General features: G+C 41.0%; 1 protein-coding gene across 2 annotated transcripts in view; it reads right to left on the bottom strand.

The window, feature by feature from the left end:
- The window catches only part of nos1apa (nitric oxide synthase 1 (neuronal) adaptor protein a), a 227,552-nt gene that overhangs the window by 69,485 nt on the left and 141,777 nt on the right, over positions 1–16,290 (bottom strand). Inside the window, exons 6-7 of one of the 2 annotated variants that reach the window (XM_087831182.1) lie at positions 15,303–15,444; positions 7,807–8,024 (exon numbers count right to left, since the gene is read on the bottom strand). In XM_087831182.1, coding sequence (XP_087687308.1) covers positions 7,807–8,024; positions 15,303–15,444 — 360 coding nt within the window. The remainder of the gene's footprint in view (positions 1–7,806; positions 8,025–15,302; positions 15,445–16,290) is intronic. The other variant, XM_006797823.3, reaches the window with a different exon arrangement.

Here is a 16,290-nt window from a genome sequence, read left to right on the forward strand (position 1 = left end):
ATAATCCCATCAAGTTTGATAAAGTCCCCAACACCGCCGGCTGAAATGCAAACCATGACAGAGCCTCCAGCCTTTTACAGAGGGCTGCTGACACACCTGTTACCACTGATTTTCAGTCCGGTTCTTGTATAACGTGGCATACCTCAGCTGTGCAGCTTTTCTCGCAGCTTCTGTTAATGATGACTTCTTGACAGCAATACTTCCAACACACACCATTTCTTATAAGTCTTCAGTGAACAGTAGCTGGATGAAATGAAAGGCAAGCTGCATCTGTCATGTCCTGTGTCAGGTCTTTGCATCTCATTATATATATATATATATATATATATATATATATGTATATGGAGTATCTTTGCCGCTCCTATGACTGTGCACTTCTTGGATGTCACTCACCCAGTTTCCTTAAACTTTTAAAGGTCACACTGCACACCATGCCCAGATATGGCAGGTTGTTAGCTACTAGCTCCGTGGGAATCACTTTGTTCATATAAATTAATAAATCACAATAAATGAAAAAGCAGCCACATTCCAAAGACAAATTTTTAAAGTCTTGTAGAAACCCACTTTAAAAATGACAAAACACTCTGGTTCCTTGAATACATAAAAAACTTAATGGTAGCTTAAGACTTTTGCGCAGTATTGCATCTTTCATCCCTACGCTGGTTTTTCACTCCAGGAACTGCAGACTGCATGCTTGAGGGATATTAATATTGCCAAAGGTCAAGCAAAGCTCTGTATAAACATTTTCCCTAATGTTGATTTTTCAATTATTTTGGGAAAGTTTATTCTCTTTACAACTGTTTGTACACTGTTTATTGATAAAGCTTAAATTTATGCCTGGATCAGGTGACCCTGAATGCTCCATTAGTTATGTGGCAATAGGTCTAGGCTGTTGAGGGCTTCACTCACCTCTTTTCACTCTCTATGCCTTATACACCACCACCGCATTTTCACAGTTTGTCTTTTGCCTCCCTCCTTTAACTCCAATCAATTGCAGCAGATGGCCGCCCCTCCCTAAGCCTGTTTCTGCTGGAGGTTTATTATTTATTATTTTCCTCCCCACTGTTGCCAAACGCTTGCTCATAGAGGGTTGCCTGATTGTTAGATTTTGTATCTATTGCTGTAGGGTGTCTTGATGAAACTACTGTTACTTTGGTGCCATATAAATAAAACTGAAATGAATTATTTTGCTTATTATTGCTTCTAGTTTTCCTCAATTAAAAAAGGAAGTATGATCTAAATGAATACTGGATTGATATGTTGGTATTTAGTCTCCTGTGTTTAGGCCATGAGATTTTCCACGGTTCCTGGTTGGCTCGAGCTGGAATTAATCAAGAAAGTGGAGGCAGCTGGCCACTGTGTCTAGGATCTATAAAACCTGCCTCCTCCTTGTAGCAGCTCACTCTTCTGACACAATTTTCTTTTCTATTTGAGTTTTGATTTTTATATAGTTGGATTTGAGTTCACCAGGCAGATTGCTTTTCTGCCACTCTCATTTCCAAGCCTGAATTTTTGTTGCATTTGATAAAAGCTAAATTAAATCAAATTTTGGTTATTCCCTCGTGTCTTTCTTTTATTTGTTGTGATCCCAAAGCCAGACTGTAATAACTGTAAAGCTGATAACAAGGGAAATATAGGAGGAAAAACCCCCCCAAACAATCAGCACATTGAACTTTTAACTGATTTTAGTGACTTCAGATCAAGGAAAATAAAATCACATCAAACTAAACACAGACTCTGCCTCTCACCCACTGGGCACCATAGCTTGTGAGTGGGAAGCCTGTCTAATGATTCAACAACGTTGGGCCATATTAGAGCTTAAAACAAAATAAAAAAACTCATGAAGGACAGCGGAAAAAAGGAGAGGACAGAAAGTGATTTGTCAGTGGAGTGATGTCTATAGCATTACTCTCATAAAGCATTTACACCTACCTGACAGCATCTGAAAGTAGGCCAGATACAAAACCTCTATCAGTGCATTTGTTTTAAAGTCACACTTTAAAGCCCGTCAATGTAAACACGTACGTCCTCCTATTTTTATTTCACACTAAAATATAACAAATACTTATGTTAAAAGTAGAGCACTCATCTCTTGTTTCAGACATTTTTATTCATTCACTGGTGGAACTCTTATGCAAACTACTGAAAAAATCAGCAACTTCACTTTCATTAGGTATAAGAGTGATCGCAGCCAGTATGAGATGCACCCAACGAGATGCAGGTAGTTTTCCACCCAACGACCTGTGGAATCACCTGCTGTTTGAAAGTGGTTTTGCACACTTAACCTCTGGGCGAACAGACACCACAAATACTTGTAATCGGTCTCCTACAGCAAAAAGAAAATTCAATGACATCACCAGGAAACCCCTGTGATTTTGTAGTCACAAGGAGACTGGTGTCCTATTTTTACTCTACTGTGACTGATCCATTAGATAAGCATTTATCTCTCACCAAAAACACAAGAGGAGCCAGAAATATGTAAAGCACACTTTTGTCTCTCCATTGCACCCAGTGACTTGTCTTTGTAATTTGCCTTGGATTAATACTTTTTGTGATCCCTGAGGCAAGCCCTTTAAATGAAGACGCCCTGACTCAACCCCATAGACCGAAAGCCTAAGGTAGGATTGATGCGTGCTCTCCGAGTCCTCTGGGATCATTTGAACACAGGCAGCCGAGGGATTTGTCAGTCTAATGGGAGCTGACAGGAAGAGAAAGAACTTTAACACTCACAGGCTGCTTTCCCTTTCATGAGCTTCCAAAGAAACCCTGTAGTGAATCAAATCCCTTTCCTCAGGGACACGTACACACAAAGACACACGCGTACACATGGTTATGTGACAGGAAAAAAATGCAGATATATAAATATATATAGGTACTAACGCAAAGCCACAGGAGAGACACGCACACATACATCTTATTCACTGTTACCTTCCCCCACTTGTCCCTGCACATTTCCATTTAATCTGTCAAAGTTATGTGATGATATGTGTAGAGGACAGAAAATTTTAAAAAATAATAATACACACACTACATGAACACACGACAATGTGTCACGCACAAAGACATTCGCTCCCTCCGGTGACCTGAGAATAGAGGTCACTGCCGAGAGCTCGTTGTTTCAGTGATTTCACGCCATGTTGCTTTCAATCAGGAGCTGTAATGAAGGGTCTCATAACTAACGTTAATGGGACCCAAGGACTGTTAACCAGCTGAATAGCTTGGTTTTATAACTCTGATTTAGCATCTGGCATCTCTTCACGTGGTGTGTTAACAGGTATGTTTCGGTGCGCCTGAAGCCTGAGGTGACATAACACTCTCGTTTGGGTCTTGATGAGACGTTTACTTAACGCTGGCCTGGAGTGTTGCCTAGGAGCTCATCTGTTTCACTATTTAGCGTTGACTGAAGATGAATAAGGAACAGCCTGGTTACCCAGAGTTAAGCACAGCCCTGAGCGTTTTATGAGATCTGATGGAAAAAAGACCATCAAGAAATTAAAAAGATATATAAACAAAAACTATACTCCAAATCAGTCGGGGTGAATGTGGCCGTCTGAACATCAGAGGGAATAAATAATGCAACTCTTTAATTTGCTAAGTAGCAGAAATGTTTGGCAAATGTTGCAACTTTGTCCCAAAAACTGGCAACTCTTCAGGCCACAGCCTTTCACTCAAGAGCACTCAGTAATAAATCTTGGTGCATTGTTTTATTCAGGCTAGACAACAGCAGTCTGTTCATGACTCTTATTAACATTCTTTTTAGAAAATGAATACTAGCCTGAATAAATCTTACAGAAAGGCGAAAACAGTAGCCTCTCTGGAGAGCCTGTTCTCTTTCCCAGGGTGTTAAATGCTGCTGTTTTGCCAGGGTAGTTGGCATGTCAGTGGTATGCACAAAGTCCTACAGCACAGCAAAAGTAAAAACGAACATCTCCACAGAGCTCTACGTTGTCCTGTGAAAAACGAGAAAGTATACTTTGACTCCATCTATAAGAACTTAAGCAAGTAGGTAGCTGCCAGGTGCTGCTAATCAAATGTACTTTATTAACTGCACATTTGTCTGCGTGAGCACCTCTACAGAAGGAGTTGTTTGTCTGGAGAATTCAAGTATACTTTAATGTCAGGTACACGTGAGTAGTGTACGTCCCAGCAAGTTCACTCTGAGATCAGAGAAACTGCAACAAACCCAAAATCTACATTACAGACTCTATAAGCCTCAGTTGGCATTTTAAAGTCCAGTACAACACAAAAGACTGAACAAGTCTTCTCTCTAAAAAAAAGACAATGGCAGCACAACTCAGGTTTTCAAAATTGCATCTTAACAAACCACAAGACTTCTTTAAGAATGCCCTTTGGACAAAGAAAACCAAACTGGAGATGTTTGGCCCTAAACTCAGGTCTTTTGGAGTGAAGGGCCCACTCCTGAAGACCTTCTATGACTCTGTGGTGGCCTCAGCTATCTTTTACGGTGTGGTCTGCTGGGGCGGCAACATCTCTGCCGGGGACAGGAAGAGAACAGACTGATCAGAAGGGCCAGCTCTGTTCTAGGATGCCCTCTGGATCCAGTGGAGGTGGTGAGTGACAGGAGAACGGTGGCTAAGCTGTCATCCCTGTTAGACAACATCTCCCACCCCATGCAGGAGACTCTGACAGCACTGAGCAGCTCCTTCAGTGGCAGGCTGCGGCACCAACGGTGTGGGACGGAGAGATTTTGCAGGTCTTTCCTCCCCACTGCTGTCAGACTCCACAACAAAGACTTCAACTGATCAAACACACACATCCACACATGTGCAATAGCAATAACACTAAGTGCAATACTCTTTTCTGGCATCGTTGTATTATACTCAATTGTATATAAAGCATTCTCTTTTATTCGATTGTATATAGTATTTTATTTTTATTTTATTCTATATATTGTGTACAGTATCTCATAGATATATTATTCCAGTGTTTTTTCTCTAATTTTTATATGCAACTTGCACTGTCCACTGCTGTAGCAAAACAAATTTTCCACACGTGGGACTAATAAAGGTTATCTTACCTTATCTTATCTTAACCGTCAGCACCACATTTAACAAAAGCTAAATGCATGATATCAGCACACTCCTACCTAACAGAGTTGCAGAGGAGTGATGGTTTGGGCTTGTTTTGCAGCCACAGGATCTGGACACTTTGCACTTGTTTAGCTCACCACAAACTCTGTATACCAAAGTATTCTAGAGTCAAAAGCGAGGCCAACTGTCCAACAGCTAAAACTTGGCTAAAGTTAAATCATGCAAAAGGAAAATTGTGACAATGTTTTACAGGTTCAAAAGAATGAATATAGAAAGTAACAAATAAAAGCAGTCCAGGCTTTTCTGCTATACTTGTCCATTCACTACTGAGCAAAGCCAGGCTATGGGAAGCTATAAATAATAAAAAAGTAATAAAATTATTACAATGCACCGCTGTTGCCAACTTGATATGGAGCCCTAGGTCTTGAGCCAAACAGTAGCATAATAAACATCACCCTGCACCCCATCTCTGCCTTCATCACATAGAGTTTCCCTCCCACTGCCTCCTCTATCAAAAACACAATTACACCCCTGCATACAACTGTAAATCCAGTAAAAAACAGTTACTATGCTGCTCTGCCAGCAGGCCAAACAACCATGCTCTCACACCTCCCGACAGGCCAGACAGCCTTTCTCTGGTTATAGATAGATGCTAGTGGTGAGCTTTCACAGGCCAGAGAGCAGATGGTCTGACTGAGCAGTATCAAATCTCTAACACTACAAGGCCACCATCTTTGCGCTCGGTTGCCAACACACTGCTAATAGCTCCTGAAAGAAACCAAGTAGTGGGAGCTACTTTCTTAACAGCCATGCCATACACAAGCACAGAGCTGGCGTAACACTGATTTTAGTGGAGTTTAGTACATGCATTTATCTTCAAATGAAAATGAAAACTTTATGATTTCTCAAGTAAATCTTACATTAAAGAAAGCCTTTGAGAAATCTGTATAAAGTCTGGATCCCCTTTAGGGTCAGGTTAACCCAAAACTCTGTAGCAGATACTTCATTTCTTGCCGGGTTTCTCAACAATAAACTAGAGTATAGCTTCTAATGCAAAGACACAATTTTTGAAACTCTTTCTTTAAATGTTTGTGTTTCATTCAATTGAACCCACAATACTTGTAAATGAGACCTAAATCTTCTAAATGCTGTTTAGTTGCTGATATACAAACAAGGACAGTTTAACCACATTTTATCTGCTAGGCGTCAGTCTCTCCGTGATGGGGGGTGGGCATATATAGTACAGTTAAATTAATACATGACACACATAATGCTGGAGTTCCACAACATGGATTTATTAGACATAGGGCAGTGGTCCCCAACCCCCAGGCCATGGACCGGCACTGGACATGAGTCGTTTGGTACCGGGCCGCGAGAGTTGAGGCTCGGGTGTGAAATGTGTGGTTTTCAGAGTTTTCATCATTATTTTTTAAAAATCATTTTTATCATTAACTCGATTTCCCTGTGTGTTATGAATAAATCTTCTTTTTTTGTTACCGGCACTGGTTTTATTTTGTTGTATTTATCCGCGACACCTTAAAGGCCGGTCCGTGAAAACATAAACCGGTCCGTGGCGCAAAAAAGGTTGGGGGCCGCTGACATATGGGCAAATGTCATGTTTCATAAAACAAGGCGTAACAGTTAAAACTACTTACATTTAAAAAATATATATTTTACAACTTAAAGTGTCCATTTGGTTTCTGCTGATGGCTCAGTTTGAATATTGGAACATCAGAATAAAAACAGGACAGCAACCGTCCTAGATCTATGAAAAAAAATGGAGGTTGCCAGTTGACTGCATTGAATATTTTCACATTTGACAACTGATTTCAAGCAGCTGTGGTGGCTAACTGACTGAGTGTACGACACCCTCGACCACTTTTGATCGCCACGTAGTAACACAGTTAGCACCTGTGAAACACCTAGCTGAAAGCACCTGCCTCCATACAGTCGTGGCCCGACTCGGATAGTCCTGCAGCTACTCTCAGAATTGCTAAAGGTTTGCAAAATAACTGCTGTCTAATTCACAAACGCAGATTGCCAACTCTTTACAATCAATCAGAGCCAAACAACTCGTCTGCAACTGATCACTTTGCAATCAGGGACTTGAATCAACTGGTTGGCAACTACGTATATTTTTTATAAAGCAAAGTGAGCGTCTTTCTTTGTACGTAGATGGCAACAGATTTGTAATTGTCACAGTCTTGTAAAAGTCAAGTGCTGCATTATCACAAACCGACTGCATGTAATTGTAACTTGACCTCATTCAATAACAAACTAATAGCAGACTGACTGTGTCATTTATCACTGCTTTGATGCAGCAAAGTTGCTTTGAAGATGGCAGCTGTTTGCATGTGGTTGTGGGCTTTGTCCCTGTCTTTGAAATAACAAGAGTTCATTGCATGAAGTACAGTGGCAATAATTTTTGTACTGATGTGGTCTCCAACCACTAAATGCTCTGCAACTTTACCATAACTAGTTTGACTCTCCTGGTCACGTTGGGCTTCTATGTTTGGGATCTTTTGTAAAAGAGCCTTTCTGCCACCTCGTACATGTGTGAGATTAATTGTTGATTCCAAAACAGAAATGCATGTGCAGTAGATAGTGCTTCAAATTTAGAGAATAAAGTGACTAGAAAAGCGCTAAAGGCCTGTCCGTTTGCCAACTGTAATGCCAAGTTGCTGCCACACATACAGAGAACATACATGAACCTCGGCAACCACATTGCCTATTTGTACACACAGTGTTTGCCTACCTTGTTTTCTGAGAGGTTCACATCTGTTGTCTTGGCTGTGGCGTCCAGGTCAGTCACTCCTCTGTTGAGGTTCAGATCCTCTGCTGCTAGCGCCTGGTTCACCTCCTCGGCATCAATGTCGGTCTCTTCAGCGACGGTCGCCGTCTTCTCTGCACCTGTTAGCTCCCGAACTGAGCCCAGGAAAGTACATACACACACAGGTGGATAAGCACGCACACCTGCACACACACACATGTAGGCGTGAGCATGTACGCACACACACATGGGTGGACAAACATAAAAGCGTTTAAGAGAAAAGTTTCCACACAGCCACAGTATGCTAAATAGTTGACAAGTTTTTATATTGCCACACAGATGTCAAATTTGATGTAAATATAAATTAAATGTACTGTTGGGAGCACACTCGGGCTTCCTGAGAGTTTCCATTTAGTGTTCCTGTTGCTGTTAATTTATTTTCAATACAGAAATCAGTGGTGGTTTCAGAGTTTTTACAATGCAGATATTAACTGTGATGATCAACAAAATTGCTTCCTGTGACACAAAATCAAAACAGCTGCTGTTCACAGCCAGCCCTCCCACTCTTCTGCTTGTGGCCCCATCGCGTTTAATCAAAATTTTAATGGAAATATTAATTTTCCTTTTATTTGGTAAAGACTACTTTTGTTGCTGTTAATAGTTCCAGCAATCCAAACATGTTAATTTAGTAAAAAACACTGTTGAAAGCTGCAACAGTTTATGTGAGATTGATGCACTGAAAGACATTTTTAAAAAGTACCATTAAAGTCAATTTAAAAAACAGAAATATGTTGATTTAACTTGATATATGCCAGCAATGATTTCTCAGTTATGAGATTCCTCCTGCCTTCAGATATTTCCTCTGTAGAACTTTGTCACAGTCACTGAAACACTTCCTTCCAGTACCTGGAATTGTCTTCACCCAATTCAATGTGAACCTTGTAACCAAGGCTGTATTTCTATATTTTATTCCATAAAACTGCAAAACTGCACTGCACATGAAAACTGCCCACAAAACAAAATTGCGTTTGTTTTCTAGCTGTTAAAAATACACTTCACTGGTATATGGGCTGTACTCCCTTCACTGGCAAAACTATATCAGCTGGTAAATCCATCTGCCCACCACTGGCTATCACGAAATAAAGCGAAAAAGCATGAATATAAGAATATCACACAACTCCACGTATAGTGGAAATACACTCACTTTCATCTATTCACCTGCTCGTTAACACAAATATCAAATCATCCAATCACATGGCAGCAACTCAACGCATTTAGGTATGTAGGCATGGTCTAGATCAGCGGTCTCCAACCTTTTTTGCGCCACGGACCGGTTTATGCCCGACAATATTTTCACGGACCGGCCTTTAATGTGTCGCGGATAAATACAACAAAATAAAACTAGTACCGGTACCGAAAAAAAGAACATTTATTCATAACACACGTGAAAAGACCCAGGAAAACCGAGTTAACGATCAAAACGATAACAAAATAATGCTAAAAACCGATAAAAACCCTGAAAACCATACATTTCACACTTGAGCCTCAACTCTCGCGGCCCGGTACCAAACGACTCACGGACCGGTCCGAGGCCCGGGGGTTGGGGACCGCTGGTCTAGATGACTTGCTGAGGTTAAAACAGAGCATCAGAATGGGAAAGAAAATGTGTTATGGTTGATGGTACTGGTCTGAGTATTTCAGAAAGTGGTGATCTACTGGCATTTTCTCACACAACAATCTCTAGGAAGTTTCAAGTTCTTTCCGAGCTCGTTGCAACCAGTCTATTCAATTCAATTCGATTCAGTGACAGGATAAAATCTGCACTGTATGTTCCTGGTATGCGGAAGAATGCATGTCTGAATCAAACATTAAAGCAGATGGGCTCCAGCAGCAGAAGACCACACAGGGTGTCACTTCTCTCAGCTCGTTTTCCCCTCTTGTGCACCCAGATATTAATCCTCTCCCCCCCCTCCACTCAAACCTCCTCTCCAAGAGTTTGGAAGGAGCACAGCATGTCATCTCCAATACTTACCAATCAAAACTTGCTGCCAGTACTACTCTCACCTTTTCCTCCATTACACCTCGTAATACTCACCCTTTCTACTCAACTGGCAAATCTCTGCTGCCCGGTGTTTACCCGTGCTCTCTGCTACTGACATAATTTCCCCCTTTTGTCTTTGATTCCCAGTTCAGCCTCAACTCTTTCCAGATGACTTTGTTATTGTTAATTACACTGAGAGAAGAAAAGAGCTAAGCTCCTTTGTGGGGAGACTGTTGCAAATTGAGAAATGGTGCATACATGGGCCTGGGTGGGAGCCATTTACAAATGACTAAAGAGAGCAAGCGTTATACGTTTTGGATAAATGATTACATACAGCAACACTTCCTCTTGGAATGTGTGACCCTGGTATGATGAATATGGCATAACTATTATTTCAAGCACTTTATAAAGGTTTAGCAAAGTAGATTTCCCCAAAGTTTATAATTCAAATGAAAAGTGATAAGTAAAATTAGCCACCTGTGCATGTTACACTGCAGGCTCTACACAGATTCACTGCACAAGTCCAAATTAAGCTTTAGGCTCAAACCACAGCTCATATAAGAAAGTCAGCCGCCAGCTGCCTTCAGCCTCAGTGCCCACCCAAGTCCACTGTGGGTGCAGACGGTGGTGACAAGAGGCCCAGGTGGCAGAGGTCTCCAGTGCCTCGGCAGAAGTGCAAGTAAGGGAAGGGCAGGGTTGACCTGAGGGAAGGGGGAACTGAACCCTTCTTTGTCTCCAAAACGCTGAGGGAAGCCAGGAGACAACATAAGTGCACTGTGGGTAACCATTAATTAGACTCATCTGCATGGAAGCTTATATGCAGTGAATATTTTTCTGATTAGCACAGGGAACAGGGGGGAGGAGTTATAAAAATGTAATCAGATTGAGTAATTTATCTTGTTTAAGCTACTGGAATATTCTAAATCTTTTAAAACCAAAGTAGCAGCAGCAGCAGCAGCTGCAGTGGTTCATTACTCTATAAGTGAGTGTGAATTGAAAGAGAAGGGGAAGAAAACTGTGGAATCACTAGTGCTTCAATTCACTGTTAAAATGACCAAAATTACTCTGAGCTTTTACTGTTTCTTAGTTGAAAAAAGGGTTAAACAGGTATAAATGAACTGGAAGCAGGTGCAGTTGTGTTGCTTTTTGTCACTCCATGAATAAAATAGTCAAAAAAATCACACTGACTGAATCAAAATAACTTGTTCAAATAAACAGTTTTTGTTCTGTGTGCTTTTAAACTGTAGCTAAAAAAGTTATCATATAGCCCGTGGGCTTTTTACCCAGTATACTCAGCATTCACTGACTATCTAGTTACTGCTGAATGGATATTCACGCCTGTGGCTCTGTTATAACTCATGCTAAATTGAACTGTAATGACACTGGCATTTGTTATCATTCAGTGGGCTTCGTTAGATCCAGTTCCAAGGTTGGAAGCTGACTTTACAAAGTTCTTTGTTGTTTATATTACTCAGTCTGGGTTGGACAACTCCTCTGAAACAGTACAGAAACATTGCTGCACACTTTCTTCTCTTCCTTTTCTTCCTTCTTGTGACTCCCTGCTGTTCAACCCAGTTCTCCATCCCCTCTCTTTTCTAATCTACATTTGGTCTTTCTTCTTCCTTTCATCCTCCTCCTGAGTTTATTTTCCCCTCTAACATCATTTCCTCTTCCTCATCTCAACTAGACATGCCTTCCTCCAGCACATTATCTCCCCTTTTTTTCCTCCCCTCTCCTCTCATTGCCATGATAATTAGTTCTTCAGATAAGCACATTGGCTGTGCGTGACGGCGCTTGTGTTATTTAACACACCGTGACAGTGAGTGCATGTGTACAGACCTTTCCTTGTATGCATGTGAGGTCCGCTTTACAATGTGTGTGCGATGCACAGTTAGAGTGTGTGGGTGATCTCCGGGCTCATCAGCATGTGAAAACGAGCTCGTCTTTGGAGGGCTGGAGGGGAATCTGCAGATAACATATCCCTGCCCGGTGTAGATCAGAGCAGGGAGGACGACCAGCAGCTGGCCGCTGTAAGATCTTGAACAATGGTGTAAAAGAGCTGCATTTGATGACTCCTTGTCTTGTCCTCTCAGGACCCCACTGAGAGCCATGTGTCCCCGGGCTGCCACACAACCCAAGCCGTCCAGACATCAGGCAGCGGATAAAAGTAGCTCAGCCCACCAGTGTTGTTGTGCCGTTTCTCTGTGTTGACTCATCCATGATATTCACTCTAGCATACCATTCTCCTTCTTTCCAGTTTGGGCACAATACAGGCAGGAATCTACTGCACATCTACAGCTGTGTATGTGCAGTGCGTCTCCAGTACAACCTATTAGTGCAGTCTGAGGACACATGACTGTGCGAAGTGTGTAGGTGTTTGTGGGCACTGGGGAATGTGCTGACAGCCCGTCAGATTTTGCTTTACTTTTAGGACTTCCGCAATGGAACTGATGACACTTCTTTCACATTTTGCTTAGGGCATTAAAAACATGCTTTTTAGGATTACAATCTGATAGAACAAGTGCTAATGGACTCTCACTGGTTCTTCCTGGGACTCTTTCCTATCTCAAGGTTAAAACTGAAACTGACAACACAACATTAGACGAGTTAGAAAAGCCAATAACCTGGGTATCAACTCAATGGATGCTTTTATTAATTTTATCAATATCTGAAAAGCATCCGATTGGCAACATCTCCATTTTTCAGCAACCCCAATGGTCTTCATGTACTAATATGTACATTCTTACACAGTGTAAAAATAAGCACGTATGCTATACTACTGTCCAATTAATGAAATGTGACTGGCCTATTTTGTTCCTACATTTGTTAATAAACGAGAACAGTTCTGAACCAACAGTCTCGTATAATCACCATACTCTTCCGCCCACATTTCTCTTTATAAGGAAATGCCTCCAGGTGAACAGAGAAAGTGGTGACGCTACTGTACTCCTAAGACAAGAAAGCAGCAGGAAGTCCAGCTGAAGAAATTAAAACAGTTATATCCAAAGGCTCCTTTCTCATTCACTATGTGTTAATAGACCTCTCTGCATTGACTCATTACTTGTGATTAATCTCTGGCTCTCTTCCACAGCGTGTCTTTATCCTGTCTTCCTTCTCTCACCCCAACCGTTCGTGGCAGATGGCCGCCCCTCCCTGAGCCTGTTTCTGCCGGAGGTTTCTTCCTGTTAAAAGGGAGTTTTTCCTTCCCACTGTCGCCAAAGTGCTTGCTCATAGGGGGTCATATGATTGTTGGGTTTTTCTCTGCGTGTATTTTAGTGGGGTCTACCTTACAAAATAAACCACCTTGAGGCGACTGCTTTTGTGATTTGGCGCTGTATAAATGAAACTGAATTGAATTGAATTGAACTGGCTGAAATGAAAGTTTTGAATATGGTTTCCTCTGAGACACCCACCGTGGCTCAAATAAAGGAACAAAATTTGGACATCAAAAGAGATCAGAAACTCAGGGCAGACTGGAATAATGCGACGAAATTAGCCTGCTGCATCCAGCAACGATATGTCATTTTTAATGAAAGATACGATAATTTAAGAGATGACAAAGAACACAGGTTCAAATTAAAAGCCTACACCTTTCAATTGAATATTCTGTTTTCTTTATATTAAATGTAATAATTCTTTTAACATTTAAAACTGATGTTATTTTTAGCATTAATAACAATAATAAGGATAATAATACTTCATTTGCTTGTCCAGATGGTCAGAGACACTTAAATTTGTTTGTACAAACAAATTCAGATACAAATATTATAAATGTCTGATGAATGATGATGATGATGAATGTTCATACGCGCAGGTTACACACAGATTTGTGCTTATTGACTATTAGTAAATACTTATTTATATTATAATTGCATTATATTAATATTTTAAATCAGTTTCATGTCTTGCAGTTTTGCTTTTACGTTTTGTTACGGAAAGACACTAACAAACTTCTACAATATTCCCTCAGTTACTATTCTTAATATTCTCAGTTGCCAGTGGTTGCACGGCTTCTATTTTAGACATCAAAGGACCTTGATATCTCTACTGTAGTCCACTTCACGTATGTTACACATTGATGCTGATGGGGACAAACAGACCAGAGGCTGGCAACGAGGCCACCTTGAGGAGAATAGCTGCTAAATTTATATCGGATTTAGTTTAAACAACAGATTCATGTTAAAACAGGAGGCATCACTTTAGATTTTATCAGAAGATAAAAATAATGAATTGCTTACGTCGTAAATTAGTCTCGTGGTGGTGAACCAAGGAGCAGAGCAGGCAAAAACCAACAGCCATCAGTCTGTTTGGATGCTACAGTGTTATGGCAACAGTGCAGCATCCAAACAGAGAACATTTTTCCTTGAGAGGAAAGACAAAGGTGAAGAGAGACTTGCTGCATAATGAGGATGGAACAGCAAAAAAAAAAAAAAGCTTTTGCAGTAAAAAGGCATAAACATGCCATTTTGAATGATGTTCATATCAACTGTAACCATAAACTATTTTGGGGATAATTTCTGCATTTCTATGAATACAGAAGCAGAGAGGTGATTGGAAATAAGTGAGGCAGGGGGAAATTATACAGGATGGAAATTGCAAGTATGAGTCTTATTCACTCAGCCACCTGGACAACCTCCAGCTAATATGAAAGAGCAACACTGAATCCACCCACATGTAGGCACTCAATTTAACAATGTTTTGTTATGGGTGTCTAAAAAAAAAGACAAGGTCTATCAGTCTATCGGCAGCACAAGCCTGGCTGTTTCTATCAGCGATGTGCCCTTTGTTGGCACATGAAAATGGTCCAGAAAGTCTGCTCTCGAGGTCTGCTTTTAATTTTAGACACACCGACAATGTTTTTACTGCCACAGCCAAACAAGCCTCGAGTCTCCTTCACAGCACAATCACAGCACACGCCTCTGAAGCACTACATTACATCAACCCACACACGTCTATCTATCCGCTCACTCCCTGCACAGTTCTCATCTGAAAGTAAACCTCGTAAACAGCTGTATTTACTCGTCTTAAAATCACAGTGCGTTTTATCTAAGTGGGCGCTTTACATGGCAAAATAACATTTCTGGCATCTCGCAGAAAAACAGTCTTAGACTGTCTCAGCGTTCACTAACAACGCCTGCTGAAGGTAAAACAACAAATGAATTACCCTGAGACAAAACGTCACTCAATCATTCGTTGCATTTGCTCCTGACCTCTCCTCAGCGAGCTCACGTCTACTTTTTGTCTTTTAATGAGTTTAATTCAAATTGAAAACTCACACGCAACTTTCACCTTGCAGTCTTTAGTGCCTCTGCAGCTCCACCATTCTCCAAAGTGATCACAGTACGCACAACTGAACTTGCAGTAAGCACTTTTTAACAGACTTGAGGCCACAGCAGAAGTGCTTTTATAGAATAAAAAATGGAATGGTGTTCGTGTCTACCTGTGACGGAGGAGTCATTGCTGTTCTTGTCGCTGTGGTGGTCGTCCTGTCCATCTGTGTTCTGCTGCGTGTGCTGCAGACTCAGTTTGTGACAAACTTCAAACGCCTGCCCGACTGTCCGAACGATACGCATGGCCTGGCTCTGCGAGGGTGAGGAGACAAAGAAAGACAAATAAATGTAGCTGTGATTCTCAGAGTGTTATCAGCTGCATTTTTGTGTTGACATTTGGTTTTAAAGAAAAATTAAAAACTCTTTGCTGCGTTGCATTTTCTAATCGACTTCATCTAGTGTGACATCTTTCTCCTTAAGCTTCCTCTGATTGGGTTTCTGCAGGTGTTTCTGAGCCCAGTGTTGGATTCCGACTGGACCCAGAATCACTCTTAGAATATTTCCTCTCTCAGACACAACAAGCCCAGAACACAGGTGTGTAGGTCAGCTGGTGATTCACTCTTACATGGATGTACTGGGCCATATGATGATATCTGAGATCACTATGTTAAGAGATCATGATGTTGTTGTGGGGCCATCATTGCACCTGACCAATCACATTGTTGTGATGCTTTGCAACTTAAGTGGGGAGGAAAAATACTGAAACTGGAAAAAAATGCAGAGTCACAGAGTCGACATAAGGAAGAGGCAGAGCTATAAAGAAATGAACGGGCTTTCACCCGTGAGACTATGTTTCTACCGATGTACTGTAAATGTGTAATTATAACTCTTGGACTCAGTGGACTTGCTTTCATCCATCTATCTTTGATCCAATTCAGGGAGCCCATCCCAGCTGTCACAGAGTAAGGCTTACATCCTGAACATGTTGCCCAGCTATATCAGTTTTTAAAAAACAGAAATGCGTCAGTTAAATGTTCTATTTCCTTTAATTTAAAAAAAATTAAAGGTTCAGGTAAAGATTCAGGTTTCTGTTTAAACTTTTTATGGCAAGAAGAAGAAAAATTAGACATAAATGACAAAAATGAGACAAAATGACAT

Source organism: Neolamprologus brichardi, chromosome 17 (genome assembly GCF_056152115.1).
Source record: "Neolamprologus brichardi isolate AB-2024 chromosome 17, ASM5615211v1, whole genome shotgun sequence".
NCBI classification, from domain to species: Eukaryota; Metazoa; Chordata; class Actinopteri; order Cichliformes; family Cichlidae; genus Neolamprologus; species Neolamprologus brichardi.